Below are 26,900 nucleotides of genomic sequence, written 5' to 3'. Positions count from 1 at the left end.
TCACAGAGGGGTCGTTATGTCTGTTGGTAATTCGGTTGAGGATTGGGATGCATGAGGTGAGACGTCCAAGAAACGCCACTCACAGGGGTGGTTTTCGCAAGGCTGAATCCAGCTGAACGCCCATGTTCAAACTCACATGACCACCGCACCATTCCTGGCGCGAGAAAACGATTTCTGTATATCCTCAAGCGCCCTTTTGTGGCGTCGACAGCTGTGCTCAGAGCCATGGCAAGAAGACTGAAGCGTCGCAGCAGTCCCCGACCGCCCAGGTTTCGCTGGCAGCGGAGCGAGATCCACATCCTTCTGGCGTGCCTGGACTATTCCCTTCAGCAGAATCTCGAGTTTGAAAACGCGGCAATTGCCCACATCGCCAAAAGAACAGGGAAACAGGTCACGGCAAAGCTGATTCAAAGCGCACTGAAGAAGGAAACTAAAGACTACGGCCGCGCAGGACCATGGACGGTCCAACATCTTCTCTCTGAGGGGTCTGCTTTTCTGGAAGGCTACTGTGATGCCGACCGTGAGAATATTCGCGAGGAGATCAGCCGTATTGAGCCGCCTCAGATCCGCTACTGGTTGAGGAACACGTCTGTGGAATCTACATCTCGATCTCGCACGCTATCTTTGAACCGCCGTCAGCGTTCAGAGACGTCCACGCTTCCTAACCATTCCACAGCAGAGTCTGTTAGCTCGGACGTGAGCTTGCAGCGGACCAACAATGCCGGACTAAAGAGTGAAGTCGGGAAGCTTGTTAGTACTCCCCCATGAGATTGAGAGTAGCGGACATGTCGCGAGCTAATTCAAGCCAGCAGACAACAACTCATGGATCAACTTCCCGGCACGGCAACAGGACTTCACGCCAGGACAGGACAAAAACGACGTCTCTATCGTCCAGAGTCAAGACAGAGTGCAGCCGAGACCACCCTGCGGAAATTTCCCCTGGCGTCTCACCAACATCGAACGTAGCAGCAAACAACGACGCTCGATTAAACGAACAATTTGTGCGAGAACTACAGAGGAACTTACGGGAGCGGCAAGACTACATTTTTACACTATCCAACCGGCTGTCTGCAGCAGAATACGAGTGCGCCAGAATACAAGAGAGCGCGATCAAGGCAGCTGAGTATCGCGACGACGTTGTCATGCAGCGAGACCTCCGATATGAGAACTCTGTACTCAAAGGCCAGCTGGTACAGATGACTAGCCAACGGCGGATGATCACCCTCGCCAGCACCGGCTCGCTTGCGCCGTCTATTCGGACCATTTGGCAGGAGTTGGAATGCATGGCCACAGATATCGAAGATGCATGCGCATCCGTGGACATCACGATCCCGCCAGCACCAACTGACCTTAGTACCCATGGTGGACAGGAAGTCAAGCATACGGAATCTGAGTCCTGGTCGCTGCGCGTGGCCCATTGCAGCCTCGACCAACTCTTCGAGCTGATTTCGACTACGGATGACAGCGTCTCCGAGTCCCATATTATGAAAGCCATCATCGCTGCGGGATTCAGCGAGTTAGTCTTCGAGTCAAATTTCCCCGACCTCCTCGCCAAGGAATCGCCAATGCTAGACCAATATAGAAAACATCTACTCGCCGAAGGTAAGTGCAAACACGCACCCGATCCACAGACCGTCACAGCTAATCGTTACCGACAAACTCAGCCGGGCCACAAACACTCCAACAGCTCGAAGTCCTGGCCTACAAGTCCGTTACCTCCGAGAAATACTTCCTATTCCATATCCTCCAAACCACCGCAAAGAACCTCGCCATCAAGCTCTCCAGCGCCCTAGCACACCTCATCTCGCCCAACGACGACACAATAATCGGTGCCTCAGAGAAAGACCACGACGAGAACCCCGTCGCCAGCTTATTTACCGAGACCTTTATCCGGGCCCTAAAGCTCAAGCAGGAGCTGGCGCTATCAGGGTCAAAATACAGGCTAGTTTTCTTTCAGCCAGGCGAGCTGTTCAACCCGGATATCATGTTCAGGGACGGCGACGGGGACAGCGCTTTTGTCCCGATGGGGGTACTGGCCCGTAAGCAGGCAACGAAGGGTTGGCCGAGACGGCTCTCGGTGGAGAAGGGCGCGAGGATTAAGCTCTGTTTGTTTCCGGCGCTGTATGCGAAACGGAAAGAGGAGGTGACGGGGGAGTTTGGGATTGGTGTTAATGTTCGGAACTGTTTGGTTGATACTGACAGTTTCATCACGGATGACCGGGTTGATGTTGGCGATGGATCATTCTCTTTGGTTGTTAAAGGTGTTGTTTTGGTCTGAAAGGTAGCTCAGGGCTTGGGGCATTAGACTACAGCTGACCAAATCGTGCTGTTCGTTCGGGACGCTGCATGCAGCTAATGGATGGGGAAGCCTCGCCCGCTCATACTTACAGACTATCTCAAATCTAGTGGCTGTCTCTCTTCAGGTTTCATGGAGCACTTCGTTGTTAATTCCCACCACCAGCTCGCTGCTCTGTCTCTCGCAGGCATCGTGAAGCATATCCCCCCGCTATTACACCGCAAGTCTGTCTTCGTTCCTAAATCCCGTTAAACTAACGTTAAGTCGGGACCACCAATTTGGGCCAACCCCCATTTGGCCACTTGGCAAACCCACACCGTTTTTTCAACCCAACCACTTCAACTTACCACAACTCAGTCATTTTCTCTCCAAACCACTTCAGACTTTGACATCACTATCAACAGTCGGTAGGGACTACGGATGTATACTGAGCAAGACCTTCAAGATGCCCTTGCCATATACCACCGTGGTGGCTCTTCAATACGGTCCATCTCCTAGGAATTCGGCGTTCCCAGGGCTACTGTCCAGAACCGACTTTACGGCCACCAGGCCCATTTGTTGGAAAGTCGTGGCACTGGAAATCGGACGCTCAGCTGCAAGTGCCCTGCTGTTGGATGCATAGCTGCCCAACTGAGCGTCAGGCAACGTGAGGGGTAACCAGGGCGCTGGGCAACGAAGTCAGGGCGATTCCCCCTTCGCTAGAGACGTGAGAGAAGAACAACCTTCAATCAAGAACATCTGGGATGCTCCGAGTATCTCAAAACCCACTGTTGTAAGCTCCCATCATCTGTGTGATCACCGTGGAATCGTGGCTGCTGGTCTTCCAACACCATTCAACCGCATCCGAACCACTTCAGACCCTTAGCCAGGTACAAGAAAATCACCTTGCACAATGGGTCCTAACCCAGGTTGCCCTTGGTGTTCCACCAACCCACGCGCAGATCAGGGGGTTCGCTAGCCGAGTACTACAGGCACAGGGAGCAAGCCGTACAACTGTTGGGAAACGCTGGATAGCCCAGTTCATTCGCAGGAACTCAGTTCTTCGAACCCAGCAAGCCCGTAAGATGGACTCGGTAGTTGGAAGTGTCGGAACGAAGCCGCCTTGATGGCTGCATTCAACGGACCTCGGTGGTTTGATTGGTGCCAGCACCGCAACCCCTCTTCCTTACATACTTAGTCCTCTCCCATGCCCATCAACAGCATGGTCAATCAATCACTTTTACCACCTTAAAAATTCAATCCACTGCTTTGACTGGGAATAGCTTCTTCCAGCGCATATCTCAGCGGTCGTCGCCCTGCAGGTTCCAACAGGAAGCTCTCAAACGCGTGCGGTTCAACGAAAAGTCCCTGGTTCGCGTGCCTGGACGTCGTTCCTTGATTGTGTCTCAGCAACATGGGTAGCACTCCCAGCAACCGTCATTTTCAAGGGCAAGAGGCATTCAACAACAGTGGTTCCCGGCTGATAAGGCTGAATTGGCTACTTGGAAGTTTACTGTAACCGACAAGGGCTGGATAAACAGGGTAGTTGCATTGGAACGGCTTCAGGAGGTATTTTGTTGGAAAGCCAACAGCCACGAATGTGCCGCACCGTAGTAATTGGGTGCTAAAAGATGGGCAACCACTCAATTGATGATGATGTTCCTGTCTACGTTCTTCCAAAAGGATGGATGGATGGATGGAATTTATTTCGCCCGGAGGCACGAAGCCTAAAGGGCCTTGGCACGCTAAGTACATCCAATTCGTTGACGTTCAATCATCAACTCGTACAAGCCCTCTACTCTCTCCCCTTTTCTCACGCCACCTATTGCGTCTTGACTTAGTTTAGCAGATCGACTTGGAGGCTGCGTTCTCCAAGTGTTCAGCGTCCTATCTTCAGCAGCTAAAGCGGGATCTGCTGGTTGAGGCTGTGTAATGTTAGTGGAGCTCCCCTACTGTGATTGTCGCAATCTTCGTCGTTCCTCGTCGAGATCCAATCTCCCTGTCGCCATTGCGCACTTGATCGTTGTCCGGAATGCTTTCATGTCTGGCGACCACATCTTTTGCTTTCCCTTCCAGGTAGAATGAGAGGCTCCCCCGCCTTGCCAGTGTGCATTGCAACATGTCCTCCCTCAGAGCTGCCCATCTCACGCATCGCAATAGAAAATGTTCCACGGTTTCCCTCGCTCGGCCGCAAGGACAAAGGTCTGACTCAACCGCTCCGATTCTGTTCAGAAAGCCGTTCAGCCTCGACATTCCGGTTCGGAGTTGTGCCAGGATACTGGCCTCTCTTCGTTTCAACTTGTCGTAGAGATCACGAGTGTGCTTGCCAGGGAGTGCCATATCCAGAGCCTTTGAGAATTTGCCTACGCCTTCGGGGAGAACTCTCCCCTGTCGTTGTTTGGCCAATGCCAGCCTGATTGCGGTGCACTTGGCTTGGGGCCTTTGGAGGTTGGGTATCTGACCTTGTCTCGTTGTCCTTTGTGCTGCCGCCTTGGCCTCTAAGCCCAACGCAAAGTTGGCTTCCGCTGGGATCCACAGGAAGTCGACTGAGTTCCCTCTTTCTTGGTGCAGTCTAGCCAACTCGTAGATTTGTCGTATAGTGCCTTGGCCGGACTGTTGTCGCGGTTGCCTAATTGCTGCTAGCGCTGACTGGTTCCTGGTGACGATGGTGATGTGCCTATGGCAGGCGTTGGCCGGAGTCTTCTCCAAGGCCATTGCGATGGCTGCTAGTTCTGCTGTGTATGGGTTTTGCTCCTCCCTGGTGCCAAGGGTTATAGCTAATCTTGTCACGATCTCGTTGGTCCTGTTGAAGAGAGTGTCTCGTGCGATGCCTCCAACACCAACAATGCCTTTCTTCACGGATGAGCTTGTTGCAATCATGATGCCTATGGCTCCGTTGGCAATCTCGGTCGCCTTCTCTCGGTCAGCTTCGATCGTCGGCTGTAGGCGAGGTGCCCAGGGAGCGACGGCGTATTCTTGGATTGTTTCCATTTGGTCGACTTTTACACCTTCCGCGAAACGGGCGATCTTTTGAAGCGGGGAGACGAATCGCACTGTTGCCCGGATCTTCCTGAGCGCGAGGGGATGAGTTCCAGGCAGAGTGTGGATGTTGATCCATAACCTGGCTGCCGCCCGGGCATGTCGTTCTCGTATAGAGAGAATGCTCGCTTCGGCTGTCACTAAAGTCCGAAAGGCTCCTGTGATTGCTAGGGCACCAATTTTCTGTGCCCTGTCAGCCAGCTTAGCGCCTTCTTCCCACACGCATGCATCCAGACGCTGGCCGCATAGTCCATGACGGGAGCCACTGTCGCTACGAACAGTTGTCTTGCTGTTCACGGGGAAAGCATCTTCAGCCTCCTCAGGGCTAGAACGGCTGCGAGACCCTTGGTTGCCTTCTTGGCAATGTGCTTCTTATAACGGAGTTCGCAGTCCATTGTTACCCCCAGAATCTTTGCGCTCTTCTTTGGTTTGATCGTGTCCCCTCTGACTATGAACGGCGTTTCGGAGGATCGCTCCTTGTTCCTTGTGAAGTGTACGATGGCCGTCTTTTCGCTCTCGAACTGGGCGCCGCTTCGTCTTTCCCAATCCAGGGCCCTGTCTATGATGGCTTAGATGCCTGATTCGAGATAGGTATCTTGGTCATCATGTCAGAATCTTGTGGCTGGAGTTGGTTGGGGGACCAGACTTTTGGACCCCCACTGTACGGATTCGTACCTTGGTTAGCATCGCGTTGGTGTTAGTACTCCGTACCGAGTGAAACAATTCAACGATTTCCCGACGTGACGACCCGCACTGGTTTAATCCTCCAATGATCTTCTTTCGGAGATCGTCGGCGGTTGACATTGCTCAATTCTTTCTGAGCTGCCGGGCAGTGTTTTCTCTTCGACTCCACCTTGACTTCAATTCCTAAAAGGGTAACTACTTCAACGCCTGCGCGGAATTTGCACACCGCAAGCTTGAACTTCTTTTCCCTCCCGAGCAAACAAACGCCCCTCCCTCACTCACGTAGAAGGTTCCTCGCAGCCTCCTGCAAAACATGATCGACCCCGAAGGTCGACTGTGGGCCGGATCCGGCGACTTGTATCCCGGCAGGCCATACACCTGGCACATCACCGATCTCGACCAACGGAAGACACCTTGCCGTTACCTATGCACCCTCGAACCCGTTGAAGATGTTGAGAACAGAGGGCATCTGCATTGCTCAGCTGCGGAGACACGTCGATCAGCTCGGTCCCGGCGCTTCGGCATTCGTTTTTCAAAGCCAGTTGGCCCCATCACATATTTGACAGACCGGAAACACGACATGACTTACTGTGTCAACAACTATCCGCTGTCTGCCCTTGACCTTCCCTTTCCTGTCAACACTATCTTTCTGAGAAGCCTGACAGAGGTGGACCGTCTGGGGCCAATGTTGACCTGGTATACTACCAGGAAGCGCTTTGCGTTTTGGCCACGGCTGTCCCCAATAATAATGGCTCCATTCAAGTACTGGTACATGGATAAGAGCATATTCCGAACCTGGTACGAACTCAACAGCTGGAGCCGGCTTCCCCGCGATCATCCACACATTGTCTCGGTTGAGTCGGTCGTTCTCGGCCATCACAGAGGAGGGATCGTTGGGTTTACGACCCGATACATAGCCGGCGGCACCCTCCACGAGAACAACGCCACGACGAGGCTGTTCCTTCTTCGGTGGCTGCATCAGCTACTTTCAGTCGTCGATGACCTATACAACAGGTTCGGCGTGATGCATCAAGACGTCGCGGCGCGGAATCTGGTTGTTGGCGAGGACGATAACCTCCGCATCTTCGACTTCAACTACTCCGTCATGATCGAGACGGACTACACCTTGGAGCGCGACGACATGAAGGGTGTCATCTTCACTCTCTACGAGATCATCACGCTGGATGAGAATTTTCGAGAAATCTCAATCGCGGAGCAGGACGCTGAAGCCGTGCTGAAGATGAAGTGGGAAAACCACCCCGACGTCAAGCTCGACGCCGACGTCGACACATTTCGGCACGTCCTCGACTCGTGGGTTGCCGAGAGGAAGGCACAGGCGTTCTTCACTCCAGCTGATACGTGGGTGCGCTGGCCTGAGATGCCTGACCCACCGGCAGCGGCAATCCCAACATACAACCACGATGGCGAGTTCACGGGCACAGTCATGAAGTCTGATCGAGTTGTCCGTCGCAAACATCTGGTGGGCCTGGGCAAGATGATTTTCGACTGGGAGAGGCCCGCAAGCTATAATCTTAGGGGAAGCCCTCGCCGGAAACCAGGGCGTCGCGGATACCGACCATCAAGTCACCAACATACCGTCCAGGACTTGGAGGGTGAAGCCCCAACGTCCATCTTCTTCTCCTTGCGTCCTTGATCAACTGAAACAGCCCAGCTTACGCCAAGATGGACATGTGGGGCTCTTGGCTTGGCTTGCTCCTGTGCCCTGTGTCACCTCGGGCTTTTTCAGCTGACAGCACCCAGCTTTCAGGTTCTCTGTTTCTTTACACTTCAAGTCCGAAAATGCGCTGAACATGCAGCTTCTCGTCCTGGCCGGCGCCCTTGTCCGGCGGGCGCGCCGCCCTTCGCGTCGCTTCGGCCTGCTTTTCAAGGGCGTCGCGCTTGTCGTTCTTCTCTGCATGTTCGAAGCCCTGCTGCACACGCACCTGCACAGCATCCCACGCCCGCCACAAGACCTCGACGAGCCCTTCGCGAGACAATGTCAAGACCCGCGCATCGCCGCCCAAGAACCACGCGAAAAGGCCGCCCTCGTCATGCTCGCGCGCAATTCAGAGCTCGACGAAGCCCGCAAAACAATCCAGAACATCGAAGCCCAGTTCAACCAATGGTTCAATTACCCCATCATCTTCCTCAACAACGAGCCCTGGGACCCAAAGTTCATCCGCGAGCTCAACGCATCAGCCAGCGGCGAAGCCATCTTTGAGACCATCCCAGCCAAAGACTGGTCCTACCCACCCTGGATCTCGCCCGAAAAAGCCCACGAGTCCATGGCCCAACAAGCCGCATCCGGCGTCTATAACGGTGGCATGGAGTCGTACCACCACATGTGCCGCTTCTACTCAGGCGCCTTCTACACCCAGCCCGCCTTAGCACCCTTCAAATGGTACTGGCGGCTGGAGCCCGGAATTCGCTACACCTGTGCCATAACCTACGACCCCTTCGCCGCCATGGCCTCCCACGGCAAAACATACGGCTACACCGTCGCCCTTTGGGAAGAACCCGCCACCTGCCCGTCCCTCTTCCGCGAAATCGACACCTACCGCCAAAACAACCACCTCCCCGCCACCCCAAACTTCAACACCCTCGTTGAGACGACCGACATGCCATGGTACCTGCAGCCGTACCCCATCCGCAAACTCCTCGGCCTCCTCGGCAACCCGCACACCTCGCGCTCGGGCGAGCGCTGGAACCTCTGCCACTACTGGAGCAACTTCGAAATCGCCTCGCTCGACTTCTTCCGCAGCGAAGCGTACCAATCCCTCTTTGCCCACCTCGACCGCAAAGGCGGCTTCTACACGGAGCGATGGGGCGACGCGCCCGTGCATTCGTTCGCAGTGCACCTCCTCCTCCCGCCCGAGCGGCTGCATCACTTTTCGGATTTTGGGTATCACCACGACCCGTTCTGGCAGTGTCCTGGTAATGCGCCGGGCGGGCAGCTGCCGGGGAATGAGGCGTTGGGGAAAGGGAGGGAGGCTGGGTGGACGAAGGAGAGTGAGGGGGCGATTGGGTGTCGCTGTCGCTGTGGCGGGGACGACGGGACGTGGAGGAGGAATAACCGGGGGATTTGTTTGCAACGGATGCAGCGGGCTGCTGCGGCGACCAGGGTTGGGTGGTGGGATCGGTGGAGGGGAAGGTATCCTTATAGTATTGGCGTTCCGGGGTGACGGAGGAGGGAAGAATGGCGTATTGCTGCATATATATTGACCATGCGATACCATATATCCTTATTGATGTAACGTGTTCAATTATGCGGGATGAACCTGGCCTCAGCCGCGAGCTGCAGTTCCCTGTTGATCAATAGTCGATCCTCAACTTGGTTCTGCCGCTGGTGTGCACAGTATTGAGAAGGATGTTGACGAGTCAGGGGCAGCAGGATTAGACCAGGTTCATGAGGCGGCTGACCTGCGCCTTACCCCTAACTACGTTGGGTTCCTACACCTAAATCTATTCTTCTGTCGTGTAATGACTCGTGTCACGCTCCATTCCATCCTGTCGAAGTTGCTGGTTTGGCGAAGGTTTCACCCTCCAGCGCTGTTTCCCCTGTGGCTCAGGGGCAAGTGGGTCTCGAGTCTTGAGCTTGACGGAGCAGTTAATTCATATATAGTGGTAAAGAGCTCGCACTGACTGCTAAGCTACGGTGGGTGACAAACATCCACGATTCTTCCGTAGTATAGTGGTCAGTATGTGAGCTTGTCATCAGAGTGGGATTACCATTTCAGACACCGCTCGAGACCCGGGTTCAATTCCCGGCGGGAGAGACCAAAACAGCAACCGAAACATCGGCTGTTCTGTGTTTTTTTGATATTGTGTCCAAGATCTTTTTTGGTTTTTGGTCTTTTTGAGGGGCAATCTGTTCAATTGGGAAGGCGCGACCACACTCTACCCTTGCACGTGAGCAGCAGTCAACCCCAACCCTGCTCCCCTGCCTGACGTCTTACATGATCCGCGAACTAGAAGTTGCCGAAATTGCCATAGCCCTTTGCTCTCCGCCTTACCTGTTGGTTGGTTTTTGGAGTCGAATACCGAATTCGTACAAGTTACTTGAATTGGCTTGCAAAGCGGCCCCAGAATACCTTGGACTGACTATTCTACTACAGTTCGGAGGCTGTACTGTATTTCAATCCCAAGTCAGGGATCTAGGAGGACGGAAAAGTCCAAGTTGGCTTTGATATAGAACCCAGAATCTCGCCCCCTTATATAGCCTCTCTATAGTTTCTACTCGTGTGTGTGAATTTAACAAGAAACGCCAACTTGACCAAGGAAACACCAGGCAACCAAACCCCGTTGCATCACTGACGCCTATCCCCTCTACTAAACCCCCTTAATAGTTAACACGCCGGCAGCGCTGTGTCGTCCATAGGCGTCCTGGCCAGCGCGATTTCGGCGTTGCGCCTCCGCACGAGGCCTGGCAGTACCTGGCCGCCGGCGTACACCCACCTGGGCAACTCCTCGGACAGCACCGTGTCGACGTCCTCACCGTTGTTGAGCCGCTGGATGAGCGACGACGTCTCGGCCGCGCCGCAACCCATATTGAAGGACCAGCTGATGAGAGCGCCGTACTGGTTCAGGTTGACGGTTGCGTGCGTCATGGCTGTGATGCACCTCTCGAAGCGCTGGTTCTTGTGATTAGCTAACGTTGGGGGTAATTCAGTGAAGGGGGTTTGAATGGGATTTAAATACCGTCATGTCGTCGGCCAGCAGCTTCTTGCCGTCCGCCTGTGAGAGCGGGATCGAGTACTTGAGGTCGGAGCATGTGGAATCTTTGCAGAGGTGGCCGTAGCCAACCGTGGGATAGCCGGCGGCGTCGGTGTCTAATATCAATTGTCAACACGTCTGAGAGCATATTGGTTCACAGAGAGAGAAATACAGAGAAAGAGGATACAGAGAAAGAGGAGAGGAGAAAGAGTGCACATACAGATAGTAGGCTCGAAGCCTTCGAACTCGGCAATCAGGTCGACCGTGGCCTGGTTCGACTTGGGGGCAACGCACGCGGTTGTGCCGCACTTGCCCACGACATAACCGTCGCTGCCCGTCTCTACGTAGAGGTCGGACACGTAGCAGCCATCCGACGTCTTGTCCCAGATGCTGTGGCCCTCCACGCTGGTACCGGGCGTCTGGCAGGTGATTGTGACGTCGATCCCCTTGCTGTACGTCCTCTTGACCTCGTAGTTGGTGCCTGGCCCGGCCCGGCAGTTGACCGTGTCGCCGGTGATGAGGTACGCGCTGGCATGGGCCAGGGCAGAGGCGACTGCGGCGATGCTGACGAGTTTCATGGTTGACTTCGATGGTAAACTTAAGAAGACTGACAGGGCCGCTGGTGGTTGCCAAGTATGGGGTGTGTCGGAAATAAGTACCTAGAGACTAGTGACTAAAGCGAAGCTGTCAATTCCACCCTAGCAGTAGGCTCGCTCAGGGGTTCCGGCCTTCATTTATTGCGAAGTATGCCTCGACGAGGAGTTTGCCATCGGGGAGGGCAAGGCTCGGGGTGAGCTGAGATTGCAGCGCATAAGTACCTTAGTTGCGGCTGCATTCGGTGTAACGGTGACCTGCCAAGCATGGCAATGATCGCTTGGCCGTGACAGAAATATTACTGTATATCTCCAAGCTTTACAGGGGCGAGAGTGGGTGTCTAGGTAGCATTGCAACCCTTCTCCTGCCTCCTGAACGAGGCACCGAACGCTGTTCATCCCCAGCTGATGGGAACATGGAAATGGGCATCCAACTTCGGTGTTCATAAGGCTGGAAGATTCTATTCATTGTTCACATCCGAGGTGAGGTGTCACTAGAGTGAAGAATTCAATGGTCAAGAATCTAGAGCTTCCTACAGCTCCTCACGTCCACCGTGACAAGACCAACACCCTGGTGATGACGACTGCTTCCACCCCTCTGTCCCTATCCCCTTCACAGCTGACAAGGCACCCTCCAAGAACAGCCGATCAACCTCCTCGGCCGCCGTCTCATTCCCCGCCCTCAACCGCAAAAAGAACTGATTCCTCACCGTCTTATCCCACACCCACCGGTTCGACCCGTCTGCTTCAACAAAATTATACCCCAACCCGCCTTGATTCCCATATTCAAATAAGTTTCCCAGCCCGCGTATGGCGTACCACACGGCTAGCGGATCCCACAACGGACGCGGGTGATGATAGCCATACCAGATATACGCCCTCCTGACAGGGTCTTCCTTGGGGCCCTCTGCCATGAGAGGGCCGCCCGTGAGGACAAACTTGCCGACGTCGTCGCCCAGAAACACCATCCGCCCTGGTCCATCCCATGTGTTGATGACGTGCGCTGCCAGGCTGGCGTTGGAGCCAAAAAAGTTCCAGCTTGGTCCGCCGGACGGGTAGGAGCCGCCCATGATGACCAGCTCCGAGACTTTGAGAGAGACGAGCGCGCGGCCGGGGAGGGGGGAGAAGGCGTCTGCGGTGGAGTTGAAGAGGGCTGAGAGCTAGGATGTCGTATCAATCAAATCGTCTTACTTGAAGGCGAGCCGAAAGGGTTGTAAGGGTGTCAGCGTATTGCAGAGTGAGGACTTACGTTATTCAGGAAGCCAATCGAAGCAACCGTCACGCTACCATCTTCCGCCTCGGCGAGCACCCTGCGATACAGCGCCACCGGGCCCCAGGCCTCCTCCGCGTGACCCCAGGGGAGGCTGCCGCCCGAATAGTGGTAGGCAACCTTGCTAGCGTACTCACCCAGGTCAAAGTAGTAGCGGTCAAAGAAGGTGGCGTTCGTCAGGGGGCGTTGGATGCCGATGGGGACGTGGCCTTTGCCGTAGTGGGAGAGGATAGCTGACGCCGCGAGCGCCGAGTAGCTGGACGGATAGTTGATGTTAACGGCGAGCAGGTTCACATCCGAGGATGTCGCCGCGAGGAGAAGGGCGCCGGCATCGCTGGGGGATTGATGGTGGTCAGCGTCCGGACGGGATAAGGGAGAATACCGTTTGTAGAGTTGGCTCACTCGACATCGCTGAACAGGTCAGTGTCTATGATGAGATTCTTCTTGGCGGCGGAGACGAGACCAATGTTGGCGAGAGAAAGAAGAACAGCGACAAGCTGTTTCATCTTGGCTCTGATGTGTTGGGAAAATGACGTGCCATTGTTCGAAGCAGAGGGCGACGAATAGGCTTAATTTGAATGTTTGAGCGGGGCTAAAACAGCACTTCTGTCAGGCCCTTGCGCCCTTGAACTGCTGAAAACGGTAAGTATCAACCTTCCTATGTACTGTACCTACCATGGCCAAGTTCCACCTCTGTACCTCATTCACTCCCGCTCTACCGAGATCTTCGTCGTCGCCTCCGGGCGCATCATCGCACCGTAGTTGCGTTCAAATCCCCCAGGTATAACCGCCTCAGTTTCGTGAAGTAATCCACAAACCTCACTCGCTCTATGTATTCCTGGTCAGTTCAGTTCACTCCATGTTGGTTTCCCTCCACTCTACATCGATCGGGTCCCAGTTCTTCCGGCAAAAACACTGCAAGTGCTGACCATCAGAAAGAAAGACGCACCTTCAACACTCGCAAACTCCAACGCAACCTTCTTTAGCCTTTTCACGGTCACCATCCCTTCCCCACTCTGAAACCGGCCGGCACTCGCCAGATTCCAGGACACATCAGCCCCTAAATCCATGTCTGTCTCCCTGGCCGTGATGCCAGACGCATTGCTAACCTGCAGAATCACTTTTCGGCACTCTGCTTGTGTCACTGGTGCCTGGCGTGGTGGCATCATCCATTGCCCCGGAGCCGCGGTAGAGCTATCGAGGGACAGCATCCTGTCATGGCCTAATTCCTGGCTGGTGTAGTCTTGCTGGCAATCGCACAGCGTGGGGTTGATGCGGACGTATTGGTCAACTGTTTGCGGTCGCTGGGTTAGAACTCGAATTTCTATTAAGTTAGGGGGTGTTAAGGACAGGGTGATTTATTGCTCTGAGCTTACTGTCAATCACTAAAAGGGAGCCTGGACCGGCGGTCACACCCTTCCATCGTTGGTTTTGGGTTTCATTTCTTGACGGCAGGAAAACCACTAGACGCGGCGGTTCTGGCTGGTCGAGGATGCAGCCCATAGTCCCGCGCCTATCCACCTGAATCATGTTTGTTGGTCGCTTCGTGGCTCCAACCGTCGAGGATGTTGATGACTGGGACGTGGAGGGGGAACTGGCTGTTGAGGTGCCGGTGAAGGAAGGGGTTCTGCTCTGGCGTTGAGGGCTTATTTGGCCGTTAAGGTATACGCTTCGGACTGATGACGGGCGACCTTGACTCAGAGCTAGGCTGAGTCGCGAAAATGAAGCTAGAGGGCCGAGCATCGGTGGGTAGGGCGATACGGTTGGCGGTTGAATACTGCGGCGGGCGGCTTTTGTGGCCTCCTTGTCAACGAACTCATCGGGCAACTTGGACCCTGAGGAGAGACGAGTCGATGACCAGACCTGAACTCCGCCTGTATCGCTCCTTCGTTCGCCGCCAAACATTGCGTTCGCTCTTTGAGACGTGATGACGGTACCAGGGCTAATGCAATAAGTCAGCGGGTTATTGACGTGGCTTTAAAGCGGGCGAGACTGACAAGTCATCTACCACTTTATACCCTGTCATCCATTCCTGAAACTCGAAGAGATCTGTCACCGGTACTAGTTGACATCTCACGTGCTTCTCACCAAAGCGGCCACAGTACATACCTTCCGGTCCCTGAAACGCCAGCTTGAAGCCAACTTGGCTGCGACCCTTGACGGGGTTCATTGTGACAGAGTAAATGCCGTCCTTACCCATCACAGCTTCAATGCATGGGGCCAGATGCAGACACCCCAAGTCAACTCGGTGGTGACTAGCACAGAACGGTCAGCTCAATGCTCGACTCTAGTCTCTTTACGAGCAACACCCACTGCTGTTTCAGACGGTTGGCATCGCACAAGACCAGGATAAGCAGCTCTGGGGCGTCATACTCCTTGTAGACGTCTAGTAACTGCCCATTCCGTAGACGACTGGCAGACCCAAGCGTTTAGTAAGCCTCCCATAACATGTCATCGGCTCACTTACCAGGTAGCCATTCTTTCACTTGAGGTTGCGTTACTATCATCTGCTGACGGTGGCTGCCACTGGACATGCTCTTGCCAGGCATTGATATCCTGCTCGATTACTGTTCGCAACTGATGTAGGGGGGGTGTTTGCTCCCCCGTTTGAGTCAGCTTGGTATGAGCCTCCAAGATTCTCTAGTTTCTCAGTCAGCATCTCACGGAGCATGGATGACAGATTACTGAATCACCCACATCCTCAAGATTACTGAAAAATCGGCGTGCCGTCATGCCCAGCTGCGGAAACTGCTGTCCAATCTGGCGCTCGACAGACACGGTGCTGGTGGCCGCCAGATATTCGTCGCCCGCTTTCGTGGCTTGCAGGAGCCAATAAGCCCTGAGGATGTTTGCCAACTTGAAAGCCTGGCACGGTTGAACCGACCGCCTCCGTGCATGCCACCTCGTTGCCCTATCCCAGTAGAAGATGGCCTCTTCGACCCCCTTGATCATGGGGATGCTCGTAAGACTGTCATATCTCGTCAGAGTTATCGAGGCGAGAAGATCCTGGAGTTGTTGTGGGACCTCAATCTGCCGCCGCCGCGCCTCCGTCGATAGAGGCACCCCGAGGAATCTTGAGAAACGGTCATCCAAGAGATCTATCCTTTCAAGGACCACGTTGGTGCACTCCAGCATCAAGACAGTTTGACCGTCTCTTGTCTCACTAATTTGGTAGTTCCAATGTTAGCATTGTGCATCCGACATTCTCGGGAACGACGGGATTGAACCCACATCTCGAGAGATTGAAGCGCGAGCGACAGTTTCGAGGTGAGTATCGCAATGCGATCTCGTAGCATGTCCACCTCATCTTTGACCAGCAAGAACCATTGGATATTGGATACCGGACCCTGGCCCTGACGCGTGCCATAATGCGAGCGGCTATCCAGCAGGCGCCGACAATCCTCTAGTGTCTCCTTGAGGTTTCCGAAGATAGCGTCCAGTTGTCTCGGGCTGTGGGTTGGTTGCCGGTGGGCGAGCAGAGCCTGGGTTCTCGTTTGACCGATCTTGATAACGAGTTCAAGAGTCTGCAACTGCTCCTTGAGGCCCTCAACATCCTGCTTGAACTCGAGGTATTGCTGGTCTAGGACAATCGAAGTTAATTAGAAAAAGATCAGGACCTTGGCTCAACGTCATGAAGAATCACGTACGCGCATTATGGACATTGCTCCAACCAACGTCGATGACTTTGTACGCTAGCTCAATGGCACCGTAGATGTCCGCAATTTCGAAAGGTAGGAACATCGTTCCGGCTGTTCGGACGGGTTCTGTGAGTGTTGATACTGGAACTGATTGGTATTTAGTCTGCCTCGGCAGCCCTGAAGTCAGGCCCTCGACATTGCAGGTTAAGGACCAACATGTGGGATGAACATTGCGGAGGTTGAACCCGTGATTAGGTAGGATGTGAGAAGCGGCCACCGAGCAAATGGGAAGAATGCTGGCTAACCGCCGTCGCACTGTCGTGGAAACAACTCTTCATCGGGCCAAGTTGGGCAGTGGCGGCACAGCCTGCTTGGGCCCAGACTGGCAGACTCAAGGCACATTGCGAAACGGTCGCGCACCGCTCGAGCTTGCCGTAGAAACGTGATGGTCCCCTTGGCGCTGCAGAACGAGGCAGATTCCAGGACGTACCACGCGGCTCCATTGGAATGACGACGTTGTGGCTTGAGGACCAAGAACGAGCTGAGAGCTGGAGCTACGTCGGTGGCTTGATAGAAATCCAATTACCACTCAAGTTACTCCAGCTGCAGTCGATAGCGTTCCGAAGAGGCAGCAGGCAGTGCAGGCACTTGCATCAGCTTTCAGCAAGGTGGTGTGGGAGGGGGTTTGACGAGGCTGTGTCCTCAATCGACTGGAACTTGTCCGTCAAGACTCATGAGTCCCCCAACTTGAAGTATCAGGAGATCCCTTCCCCTTTCAAGATCCATGGATTGGTGCGGCCCATAGACACCATGGAGTTAGACCGAGGATCCGTGACCAGCAACCCTGACACGCCCGACACGCCAGGAGCGCCGACCGGGGAGGGGCCAAAATGGCGTCGCGGGCTGGACCCTCGAGACGTCGACCGCCTGAATCAAGCGCAGCAAGACCGGTTCGCCATCGTCGAGGAGATTCCGGTGGAGGGAGCGAGCCTGGGGGCCTTCACCGTCGTTTGCCTGTTGTTCAATCGACAGATAGGTTCGGGCATCTTCACCAGCCCCGCAGTGGTGTTTTATAACACGCAGAGCATTGGCGTGTCGCTCCTGATGTGGCTGTACGGTGTGGCCATGGCGCTATCGGGGCTCGTCTTGTATATCGAGCTCGGACTGACAGTCCCGAGATGGGAGTTTGAGGATGGCACCAAGATCTCAACGCCTCGCAGTGGTGCTGAGCTTGTCTATGTAAGTGCCCAGTCAGTACCGACTCATCCGTTGTCCGGACGTCACTGACCGCTCTCCCAGTTCAACTACTTCCTCAAGCTTCCCAAGTACCTGGCAACATGCATCTTCGGGGTCTCGTTTCTCGTCTTTGGCAACACAGCGACCAACTCGGTTGCTTTCGCAATGTCAGTCGTTCAAGCAGCGGGGATTCCTCCAAGCTCAGGCAATATCGTGGGCATCGCCATGGCCGCCAACACGTTCTCGTGTCTGTTGCACGGCATGTCCCGGAGATGGGGCCTTTGGTTGAACAACCTCCTGGGCATGCTGAAGCTGCTGATCCTGATCCTGTTGATCGTCTTCGGCCTGGCGTGGCATGACAAGAGCCTCTCAAACGCCAACCTCGACAGTGCCACTTCCTTTTCCAAGACACCCGCCACTCCTCACGGCGTGTATCGATACGCAGAGGCCTTGGTCATGGTCATGTTTCCATTCGGAGGGTTTCACCAGGCGAACTATGTAAGAGCTCCATGCCGTGGATTTGGAACCCGTCTCACCTGAGAGAATAGGTCCTCGCCGAGATCCAAAACCCCCGAAAGAACTTTGCGCGGGCTTCCAGCATTGGCGTTGGTTTGATCTGTGTTCTGTTCATGGTGCTCAACATCCTCTATGTCAGTTCTCCCGTACAACTCCTCTGTTGAGAGTGTGAACTCATACTCACCATTGCGCAGGCTGCAGTGATTCCCAAGGACGTGCTCTTCCAGCCCAACATAGACGTTGTCCTCGAATACTTCAAGCGCACCGTTGGGCGGGCTTCCTCTGACCTTAGCCAGGTGCAAGCTGCCTGCGGTGCCCTTAGAGCCCTCTCCGCCATTGGTAATGTCATCGTTTTTACCTTCACCGCGGCAAAGGTGAAGCAGGAAGTAGCCAAGGAAGGCATTTTCCCGTTTTCCCTGTATCTCGCTTCAAGCTACGACTTCTCGTTCCGTCATGGGTTTCGCCGCCTGCCAGCGCACGAGGAGGGTCACCGGCTGCACAGCCATAAGGCCCCGGCTGCTGCGCTCCTCCTGCACTGGACCGTTACCACGATCCTCATCTTGGCCGCTGTGCTCGGGACTGCCAGAGGGACTGCGATAGGGGAGCCCTTCAGCCCGCTGCCGGGATATTCCCTCCTGACCACGGCATATGCCTACGGCCTCGACATCGTGTGGTTCACCCTGATTGGCGTCGCCATGCTGCGGTTGCGGCTGTGGCCGGGCAGTACGTGGCGCTCCAAGTCACCAGTCCCGCACACTCTCGGGGTGATAGCGGCGGTGGTGTTTACCGTGACCAATGCGGTTCCGTTGGTGGCGTTCTGGATACCGGATCCAATGCACATGTTTCTGTCGCGGTCAAATGGCAAAGTGCCCTGGTTTGCTGGTCAGACAATGACTCTGGCGGTGATTGCGGCGGCTTTCGTGTACTGGGTTGGGTTCCGGTCGTACTTGTGGCAGAGGCGGGTCAGATACGGCGAGGAGCTGAAAGTTACGCGGAGTCCTGTCTTCTGGAGAGGCCAAGGGAGCCAAGGGCTAGTGTTGTTGTATGAGATCATTCGGCTGCAATGGAAGGACTGGGTTCCAGAGGGAAAGAGGCAGCAGCCAGACCGTTTAGGGGTCGGGGTTCCGGGCTGAAGATATTCAACGGAAACGGGGCTCGGGCGCCGCTGGGGCCCGAGCCTTTTTTTGAAAGGAAATGGTTTTGAAGTCAGGTGACTGAAACTCGAATGGGCCATCAGTTATATGGTACTGTTGCTGCAATGCTGAAATGGGTGGTTCGCATCCGACATGGCGTCAACAAAACCATGATTCGCCGTCCGGCTTCTGACCTCGAAACTTCGTCTTAATTCAGGAGTAACACCACGTAAATCTGAGTTTGGAAGTTTAAGACCGTTTCAAGGTACAGTAGAGCCGTGCTGCAGAATACAAGCAAGCAGGAACAATGATGCATGGCGATGGATGGTGCACGATGTGGTGGAGGAAAAGGCAGTGGGAGCTGGAGGTAAGATGCTGGGCCAGCCAGGGACGTTGCCGGATTGCGAAAGTGGTTACAATGGCAAGTACCCGCGTTTGCGTATTTGAAGAAGTACGGATACAAATACTCCGTACTGCATCTCAATCACCCTAGTGTATTATGCATCGTACGATAACCTCGAAACATTCATTCACCGGTCTGCGCTTTCTCGCTTATCCACAACCGTGTCTATCAATTCTTGACTTGGTTCAAGTTGATTTGTCCTTCAACTTCAACTGAGGACACCCGCTCCAAGGCAGTCTCCAGCACAGCTCCAAGAAAGCTGCTTATGGCTGAGTCCGCAGGATTCAGCGGTCTTGGTCAGCACCGGGCCTGGTCGCATGCTAGGGATTTCGTTGATCTGTTCCGAGCAGTCAATCAACTGTAATCTCTCTCCTTCATACGAGTCAGGACGCAAACCTACCCCAAGAACAAAAGGAATCCCAAATAGACCGGGTTTATATCCATCGGATATCCACGCAGTCGATATCCCGGCAACCGAGAGCCCGCCAGGCTTCGAGCGCCCGATTCTCCGTTTCTCTGACCTCTGGATATTGTCCCTTGCACTCACCACTCGAATGGGACGATCATCTTGTTGGGCCCAGAACGGATGGTAGTTTGCGTCGCGGATATCCTGCACCGCGGAGGATTTCCAGTCAAGCTGAGCCGTTCCAATGACCCTTGCCGACGTTCACGTCCCGATTATGCTGACGGTGTACTCCTCTTCGAGGTATTTCTCGATGAAGATGTCCTGCTTTAGGGAACTGGGCATGCAGTTTGCGCACACCTTCCCGCAGCTCGTCCATCGTTTGCACTTTGCTGAACGGGTATATTCCCTTCGTAGAGCCTTCGCAGTTGGGTTTGATGAGGGGAAAATCCATCCGCAGCGGAGTTCTCAAATGTTGGGTCTGCACAAGCGCCTCTGCAATGGCCGAGTCAAGATTTAACGCCGCTGTCGAAGGAAGCTGAAGGCAAAACGGTAAACGATCCGGTTATCCGCATTCTTTCGTGCTTTAGAACCATCTGTCCGGCAAGGTTATCCTCTGCATCAGGTTTTCTTGAGGAGGTACAGGGCCATGGCAAAGAAATACTTTGGTCGGCGCCTTGTCGTGGGAGAGCGAGAGGGTTGCCGAATCCGGAAACAAATGAGAAATCTGGTATGCGTCCAGCAATGCCGAGACCTGCGCCTCCCGTCGGGCGCCCTACATGCCTTGAGCGGTGGGTAACGCCAGGTCCCATGATTCGTGCTATCCAGCGGCGAACGTGGCGGCGAGCTGCTTGATGCCTGCGACGGGCACGACCTGGTGGCCGCATGCTTCGAGCGAACGGATCGTGGCATTGATCAGCTGGCGGTGTCGAATTCCTGACATTGTTCCACGCTAAAGCCCTGGGCGCGGTGGTTTTCGAAGCGGTCGTAAATAAAAGCTATGGCAAGCGGAATCAAGCTGTGTTGTGTTTGTTTGTCAGTCTTCTCTCAACATCAACATCAAGACGTGGCCCAAGAGCCAGATAATTCATCTTAAAGGGCCGCACTTTCCAGACAAGACGGATCCTACCTCAAGGGTTTTGCCCTGGTGCCTGCCTGTCTTCACGATTTGCGTGAGAAGGCGCGACACAACTCGACAACAGCTTGAGGGGAAAAGGGTAGGCCCCGGGCCTTCCCTATATGCGGAAATCGATAATGGTGGGCCTCTCATCTTTGATTGAAATGGGTGTAAGACGATTAAATCTAAGACGATCAGCTGGACTTCAAGCACGACTTTATCCAATGTTCGGGTGGCTTGCGGGATCTGGCAGGGCAGCGGGGTTTGCTCTTGACGCAGCTATCCGCTTTTCCAACCTCCTTAAACTTGGGGTTCACTAGCATTCTCCCCAATCTCTCCCTTCTCCTCGCTTCTTCCATCATCCAACCTCGACAGATCAAGGCTTCCCAACATAACGGTCAAGGTCACGTCATAGTAACCGCGATCATGGCGCTGTTGCTGCTCTTCACTCTGGTGTGTATCATTTGGCCGATCACACTTCCATTTCACTGAGCTAACGACCTACACCGATCATTCTCGCCCTCGTCGGCGTCGCAATGTAAAAGCCTGCCTCTTTTCGATCAACAACCCCACTAACGATCCTAGCTACGAACACATCACCATAGCAACCCTCTCCCTTCCCCTCTCTCCAGCCCTCACAATCCTCACCATCCTCCTCCCCCTCCTCTCCCCGCTCACAACCCTCACCACCCCGCTCCTCTTTCAGCATCCTCACACCGGCGCCCGCAAACGCACCCCTTCCTCCTCTCAACCCCCTCTCCTATCCCTAACCCCCCTCCTCCTCTTTTCATTCAACCTCCTCCAATTCACACTCACCACCATCCTCGCCACCTTGTACACCTCCACCCTAACCACCCAGTCCACAACGAACTGCCTCTTAACGGAGAAATGGGCCGCTCTCTGGCGCTCGCACGACGCCCGCGCCATTCAGCATATCCAAGACGCGCTCAGCTGCTGCGGATTCCGCTCCACGCGGGACATGGCCTGGCCTTTTCCCAGGGGTAATCACCCGGATAGAGGCGCGTGTGAGGCCCAGTTTGGACGGCACAGCCCTTGCTTGCCTGGGTGGGAGGGGGCGTTGAGGGGTGCGGTGGGCGGGGAGGTGTGCGTTGTGCTCTGCGTTGGGCTGCTTCAGATTCTTGCTGTTGTTTTGGCTGGGCGGGGTGCTCAGGGGAGGGGGTATGGATTTGAAGGGGATGGGTGGGTGGCGGGTTTGAATAGGTGGTTTGGGGGCGCAGAGAGGAGGGTTGAAGCGGGTAGACGGCCCTTGCTAGAAGCTGGGACGGAAGGGGATCGTGATGGGGTAGGGTATCGAGACGTTGTGGATGAGGAGGAGGAGGTTCCTGCGGACAGCGAGAGGCATGAGAGAGAGGAGGCCGAGCAGCGGCGAGGAACAGAAGATTATGGTGCTGTTGGAGGAGTCGGACCGAGGGTTGAGCCGACTCATCATGACCCTTGGGCTGGTGTTCAGCGGAGTTAAGGGGCACCATGAAGAATGAAGCGCGAAAATGACGGTTGGAGGGTTGCTCTGGAGGAAGTATGACAGTCGGGGCATTTGCTTCATGCCTTACGGCGTCATGCCCTCGAGGGCTCTGCAAAAGTATCTGTGTTACCTCCGTATTTGGGAAATGGCTTTGCTGTTCCGTTGGCATCTGGGTGCGATTTAACAGCATGCTTTGATCTTCCACTCTGTGGAGCAATCAGACACATCTCTCAATGTTGCTGCAGTCAAACCAGAGCAACACATCACAGATGACAGCATCTGGGGTAGGTGCAAGTGATCCGGGTATCCCAACATCGATTCGACTGTTTGCCCACTCTATTTTGCCTCGGTCTCCGTAACCCCATTCCCCGCGGGTTTACCCGAGTTAACTGTCTGCTTCAATGGCGGCAGCAGGCTCTTTGCGGTGTGTCTTGCCTGCTGCGCCAGCACCGCGTCCATCAGGACAAGCGCAGCCATGGCCTCGACGATGGGCACCGCCCGCGGAACCACGCACGGGTCGTGCCGTCCCTTGGCGGCCAGGATCCCCTCCGACGCGCCGTCATACGTCGCAGTCCGCTGCTCCTGGCCGATGGTGGCGGCCGGCTTGAAGGCGACCCTGAAGTAAATAGGGGCGCCGTTGGAGATGCCCCCTTGAATCCCGCCAGAGTAGTTGGTCTTGGTCGTCAGCTTGGGTCGAGGAAGACCGAACTTAGCGGCACCGCTCTCAGCCACGCCGGAGGGGAGCTCGACGTCGGCCGCCGAGATGAAGGGGTCGTTGTGGGTTGAGCCTGGAACCTCGCAGCCGCCGAAACCAGATCCTATCTCGAAGCCCTTGGTCGCCGGGATGCTAAGCATCGCGTGGGCCAGCTTGGCCTCGAGTTTGTCGAAGCAGGGCTCTCCGAGGCCACTCGGGGCGTTGCGAATGACGCAGGTGACAGTCCCGCCTATGCTGTCGTCGCGGTCCCGGAACTCAGCAATGTACTCTTCCATTTTCTTCGTCATGGCCTCGTCGGGGCAGCGAACGGGGAGGTGGTTGTCGACTGTCTTGCGGTCGATAGTTTGGAGGAGCGAGAGGAACGCGGGGTTCGTGCTCGGGCTGGGGTGTTCGGCCGTTGGCGGGAACAGATGGACGTTGCCGACGGAGCTGGTGAAGGCGACGATCTCAATGCCGTATGCCAGCTTCAGGTACTTCTCGGCGATGGCGCCGGCGGCGACGCGGCCAATGGTCTCGCGCGCGCTACTCCTCCCTCCGCCGCTGCTCGCCTTAACGCCGTATTTCTCGAGGTAGGTCCAGTCGGCGTGGCTGGGTCTGGGATACATGTCCATCGTCTTGTTGCCATAGTCTGCAGATAGAATGTGTCAGCCGTAAATCAACGAGCTGGTCCAGTAGAACCTACCCTTCGGCCGCTGGTCCTCGTTCATGACCATCATGCCAATTGGTGTCCCCAGGGTGACGCCGAACTCGGTTCCGCTCTGGATCAGCACGCGGTCTTTCTCGTTGCGCGGCGTTGTGATGGCGCTTTGGCCCGGGCGCCGGCGGGTCATCTGGGGCTGAATGTCTTCCTCGGTGAGCTCCATGCCCGGCGGGCAGCCGTCGACAATGCATCCCACGGAGCGGCAGTGCGACTCGCCGTAGCTGGGCTAGTCAGTATGGTGGTGCTGATTCAGGCAAAGCGGGGGTGTGAACCGTACGTGGTGACCCGAAAGTACTCTCCGAAGGTCGACATGGTGAGGATGGGGGAATGCCAGGAAATTGCAGTTGAGGCCAGGCAAATGCCGGCTTCGTCGATGTCAACACAACTGGCCCTCAAACTAGGCTGGTGACTCAGTGGAGAGCAGGTGGTGTATTCGCGATGCCAAACAGATCCTGGTTGCGGGCTGAAAAAGCTCAATGACTGCCCCTCCATTCGCCGTCATCGGACCCCGGCGACAAAGGTACACTACGGCCCGGAGTACGCTACGGAGTAGTGTGGGGCGTCTTGTAGGAGTCTTACCCCTTAGTGTGCGTACGTGATATGACGTTAGTTCAGGCTCTCAGCCCCACCTTTCACTCATGGCCAGCTCAGACGACACTTTCTAGACGGGAGATTGTCAAGTCTGGTGACAAGGAGATAATATTCATGACATACCACCTTAGCTGGATATCCTTCTGTTCATGAATACACAGTTCTATAAGTTTAAAGGCCAAGAGCTTACCCGGTGTTGGAAGTTTTACATACCCCTGGCTGCCAAGCATCCTAATCCTGCTGCTCCCACCAATCGCTGCAAGACCGTATTTTTTCGTAGGAAAGCGCCCAGCGGGAAGCAAACATAGGCGCGGACAACACACCGCACAACAGCCTTCAACACCGTATCACCGATTCGCCTGCCGTGCAATGGCCGCAGATTTTACGATTGCTCACTTGCGCACTGTTACAAGCCGGCGACCTGCATTAGCTCGCTGCCTGAGCAATGCCTCTGTATCGCCGTCCACATTTAGGACCAGCCACGAAAACAGCCTCACGAACAGAAAACACACATCTTCTTGATGCGTTCTTGGGCTATGTCGCGACATTCTTCCACGGCCGCCAACAACAGATTCAAAACAGGACCATTGCCATGTCAGTACGCGCGTTACAAACTTCCCGGACCCGACGACCGCTCGTCTTGGTCTCGAATTGGGGCACAGCACGGGTTGTCCGAGATGCGACAGAACTCCGCGACGGCCAGATCCAGCAACTTGGCGGTACTCAGCCCTCTCGCCGATACTTCCACAACTACTTCGTGACGCACCTCCCGTCGTCCTCGCTACACCCCGATTCCCGCTCGTCGGCCGGTCCAGGCCACAAGCTCCCACGATCCGCCTCGACTCCTCATACCCCAGACGCAGGCTCTGCCCCGGCTGCCGCACCGCCGAACATGCCCAGTCGGGATTTGACAGTCGTTCGAATACCCCTACGCAGCGCCAAGCATCACTTCGGCGCCTCAAACTCCCGCGGCCAGCGCGTCTCCAATGAAGACACGTACCAGGCCGGGACCATCCACATTCCCGCCTTTGCCAAGAGGGTACCCATCAGCCTGGTGCGGCACCAGGCGGCGAGGACGGCGGCGGCAGGCGAGGGCACAAGTGCCGCCAGCGCATTGGGTGACCCCCAGGTCTTCTACTTTGGCATCTTCGACGGACACGGCGGAAGTGAGTGCAGCGAGTTCTTGCGAGATGAGCTGCACGGGTACATCGAGCAGGCCGCCGCCGAGTTTGGGCTCAAGAGCAGCCTGAAGCGGGAACCCGGTGCCCCCGACTCCATGAGGGAGCCCGAGGCCATGACTCCCCAGCGAGAGATCGCGCATCATATCCAGGAGCAACAGCCCCAAGAGACTGTGGCGGACGACTCCGACGCCTGTAAACTCGAATCCGACCTCCTCGCCGAGTACAAGCGCACAATAGGCGGCTACTTCCGCCGCTTCCGCCCCAACTACTTCTCCGTCCCGATGGCCCCCTCCACCCGCGAACCTTCCGCCCTACCCTTCTCCCCCGACCAACAACAACCCCACCCCCATCAACCACACCGCGTAACCCTCGAATCAGTCCTCACCTATGCCTTCCTCCGCGCTGACCTAGATTTCGTCACCGCTCAGGCGCGTAAGCCCGACCCAGACGACCCCTACGTCTCCGACTTCCCCCTCAACAAAGACGAAATTCTCGGCTCACCCCACTTGCCCCCCTCTGGTCATGGCATCGGCGGAACCACACGCTTCAAAGGCGGTTCCACCGCTTCAATCGCCCTGATCTCGACGCCCACCCCAGCTCCCTTCTGGCACCCAGCCGCGCACTCCACCCTGGTCGTCGCCCACGTCGGCGACACACGCATCCTGCTCTGCGAGACGGCCACGGGCTTGCCGTTGCCGCTCACGCAGGACCACCGCCCCTCCTCGCCCGCCGAATCAAGACGGCTGACGCGCTATGTCTCCGACTCGCTGGTGACGGATTCGTTCGGCGAGGAGCGGATCCAGGGGCTTGCGAACAGCCGGGCGTTTGGCGACATGCAGAGCAAGCGCATCGGGGTGTCGGCCGAGCCGGATTTTTCGCGTGTCGACCTGAAGCCGGCCGAGTTTTCGTTCCTTGTGCTTGCGTCGGATGGGGTGAGCGGCACGCTGAGCGACCAGGAGATTGTGGATGTCATCAAGGAGGCGCGCACGCCGGAGCAAGGGGCCCGCAAGGTGGTCGAGTACGCGACTGAGGTGAGCGGGGATGGGGATAATGCGACGTGCCTTGTTGTGAGGCTCGGCGGGTGGGAGAGGAGGGATGAGGGCGGGGTGGGCAGTTTGGGGACGAGGGAGATGCGGGAGATGAGGAGGAGCGAGGCTTTGGATCCGAGACGGAGGGGGAGATAGCACATTTAGGGGGGATCGTCCTGTTT

At 55.7% G+C, this 26,900-nt stretch overlaps 9 protein-coding genes and 1 non-coding gene across 10 annotated transcripts; 5 read left to right on the top strand and 5 right to left on the bottom strand.

Annotated features, from left to right (window-relative positions):
- Positions 1 to 225: 225 nt before the first annotated feature.
- N657DRAFT_636917 (uncharacterized protein) lies at positions 226 to 2,217 on the top strand (the record flags this gene model as incomplete). The annotated part of the gene is made up of 4 exons (XM_062791471.1): positions 226 to 750; positions 1,017 to 1,602; positions 1,665 to 2,143; positions 2,203 to 2,217. 4 exons carry the CDS (start codon positions 226 to 228, stop codon positions 2,215 to 2,217), a joined length of 1,605 nt encoding a protein of 534 aa, XP_062643813.1.
- A 1,265-nt stretch (positions 2,218 to 3,482) lies between these two features.
- Positions 3,483 to 9,507, top strand: N657DRAFT_666405 (glycosyltransferase family 15 protein; the record flags this gene model as incomplete). The annotated part of the gene is made up of 3 exons (XM_062795335.1): positions 3,483 to 3,500; positions 3,559 to 3,747; positions 7,888 to 9,507. 3 exons carry the CDS (start codon positions 3,483 to 3,485, stop codon positions 9,178 to 9,180), a joined length of 1,500 nt encoding a protein of 499 aa, XP_062643812.1. The 3' UTR covers positions 9,181 to 9,507.
- Positions 9,508 to 9,675: 168 nt separating this feature from the next.
- Positions 9,676 to 9,774, top strand: N657DRAFT_t143. The gene has a single exon. It is a non-coding gene; the product is annotated as a tRNA-Asp (tRNA).
- A 215-nt stretch (positions 9,775 to 9,989) lies between these two features.
- N657DRAFT_693366 (glycoside hydrolase family 24 protein) lies at positions 9,990 to 11,526 on the bottom strand. Its single transcript, XM_062797213.1, has 3 exons — positions 10,932 to 11,526; positions 10,697 to 10,827; positions 9,990 to 10,629 (listed from the first exon to the last, which is right to left on the bottom strand). The coding sequence occupies exons 1-3, from the start codon at positions 11,287 to 11,289 to the stop codon at positions 10,345 to 10,347; spliced, it is 774 nt and encodes a 257-aa protein (XP_062643811.1). The 5' UTR covers positions 11,290 to 11,526; the 3' UTR covers positions 9,990 to 10,344.
- A 250-nt stretch (positions 11,527 to 11,776) lies between these two features.
- Positions 11,777 to 13,080, bottom strand: N657DRAFT_658742 (inosine/uridine-preferring nucleoside hydrolase; the record flags this gene model as incomplete). The annotated part of the gene is made up of 4 exons (XM_062794921.1): positions 11,777 to 11,798; positions 11,899 to 12,464; positions 12,554 to 12,908; positions 12,977 to 13,080. The coding sequence occupies 4 exons, from the start codon at positions 13,078 to 13,080 to the stop codon at positions 11,777 to 11,779; spliced, it is 1,047 nt and encodes a 348-aa protein (XP_062643810.1).
- A 346-nt stretch (positions 13,081 to 13,426) lies between these two features.
- N657DRAFT_636913 (uncharacterized protein) lies at positions 13,427 to 16,227 on the bottom strand (the record flags this gene model as incomplete). The annotated part of the gene is made up of 10 exons (XM_062791470.1): positions 13,427 to 13,452; positions 13,524 to 13,889; positions 13,951 to 14,516; positions 14,572 to 14,623; positions 14,684 to 14,829; positions 14,888 to 14,986; positions 15,042 to 15,214; positions 15,272 to 15,737; positions 15,806 to 16,149; positions 16,222 to 16,227. 10 exons carry the CDS (start codon positions 16,225 to 16,227, stop codon positions 13,427 to 13,429), a joined length of 2,244 nt encoding a protein of 747 aa, XP_062643809.1.
- Positions 16,228 to 17,022: 795 nt separating this feature from the next.
- Positions 17,023 to 19,097, top strand: N657DRAFT_625969 (uncharacterized protein; the record flags this gene model as incomplete). The annotated part of the gene is made up of 4 exons (XM_062790769.1): positions 17,023 to 17,451; positions 17,530 to 17,946; positions 17,997 to 18,098; positions 18,159 to 19,097. 4 exons carry the CDS (start codon positions 17,023 to 17,025, stop codon positions 19,095 to 19,097), a joined length of 1,887 nt encoding a protein of 628 aa, XP_062643808.1.
- Positions 19,098 to 22,218: 3,121 nt separating this feature from the next.
- Positions 22,219 to 22,758, bottom strand: N657DRAFT_649608 (uncharacterized protein). Its single transcript, XM_062793762.1, has one exon. It carries the CDS (start codon positions 22,582 to 22,584, stop codon positions 22,291 to 22,293), a length of 294 nt encoding a protein of 97 aa, XP_062643807.1. The 5' UTR covers positions 22,585 to 22,758; the 3' UTR covers positions 22,219 to 22,290.
- Positions 22,759 to 22,839: 81 nt separating this feature from the next.
- Positions 22,840 to 24,230, bottom strand: N657DRAFT_580632 (chorismate synthase; the record flags this gene model as incomplete). The annotated part of the gene is made up of 3 exons (XM_062789473.1): positions 22,840 to 23,846; positions 23,901 to 24,139; positions 24,196 to 24,230. The coding sequence occupies 3 exons, from the start codon at positions 24,228 to 24,230 to the stop codon at positions 22,840 to 22,842; spliced, it is 1,281 nt and encodes a 426-aa protein (XP_062643806.1).
- A 545-nt stretch (positions 24,231 to 24,775) lies between these two features.
- Positions 24,776 to 26,874, top strand: N657DRAFT_625965 (protein serine/threonine phosphatase 2C; the record flags this gene model as incomplete). The annotated part of the gene is made up of 1 exon (XM_062790768.1): positions 24,776 to 26,874. Exon 1 carries the CDS (start codon positions 24,955 to 24,957, stop codon positions 26,872 to 26,874), a length of 1,920 nt encoding a protein of 639 aa, XP_062643805.1. The 5' UTR covers positions 24,776 to 24,954.
- Between the last annotated feature and the right edge of the window lie 26 nt (positions 26,875 to 26,900).

The sequence above is a fragment of the Parathielavia appendiculata genome (genome assembly GCF_033297405.1).
Source record: "Parathielavia appendiculata strain CBS 731.68 unplaced genomic scaffold N657scaffold_20, whole genome shotgun sequence".
NCBI classification, from domain to species: Eukaryota; Fungi; Ascomycota; class Sordariomycetes; order Sordariales; family Chaetomiaceae; genus Parathielavia; species Parathielavia appendiculata.
The sequence above is the reverse complement of the archived record's forward strand: the minus strand, read 5'-3'. Positions and strand labels throughout refer to the sequence as shown.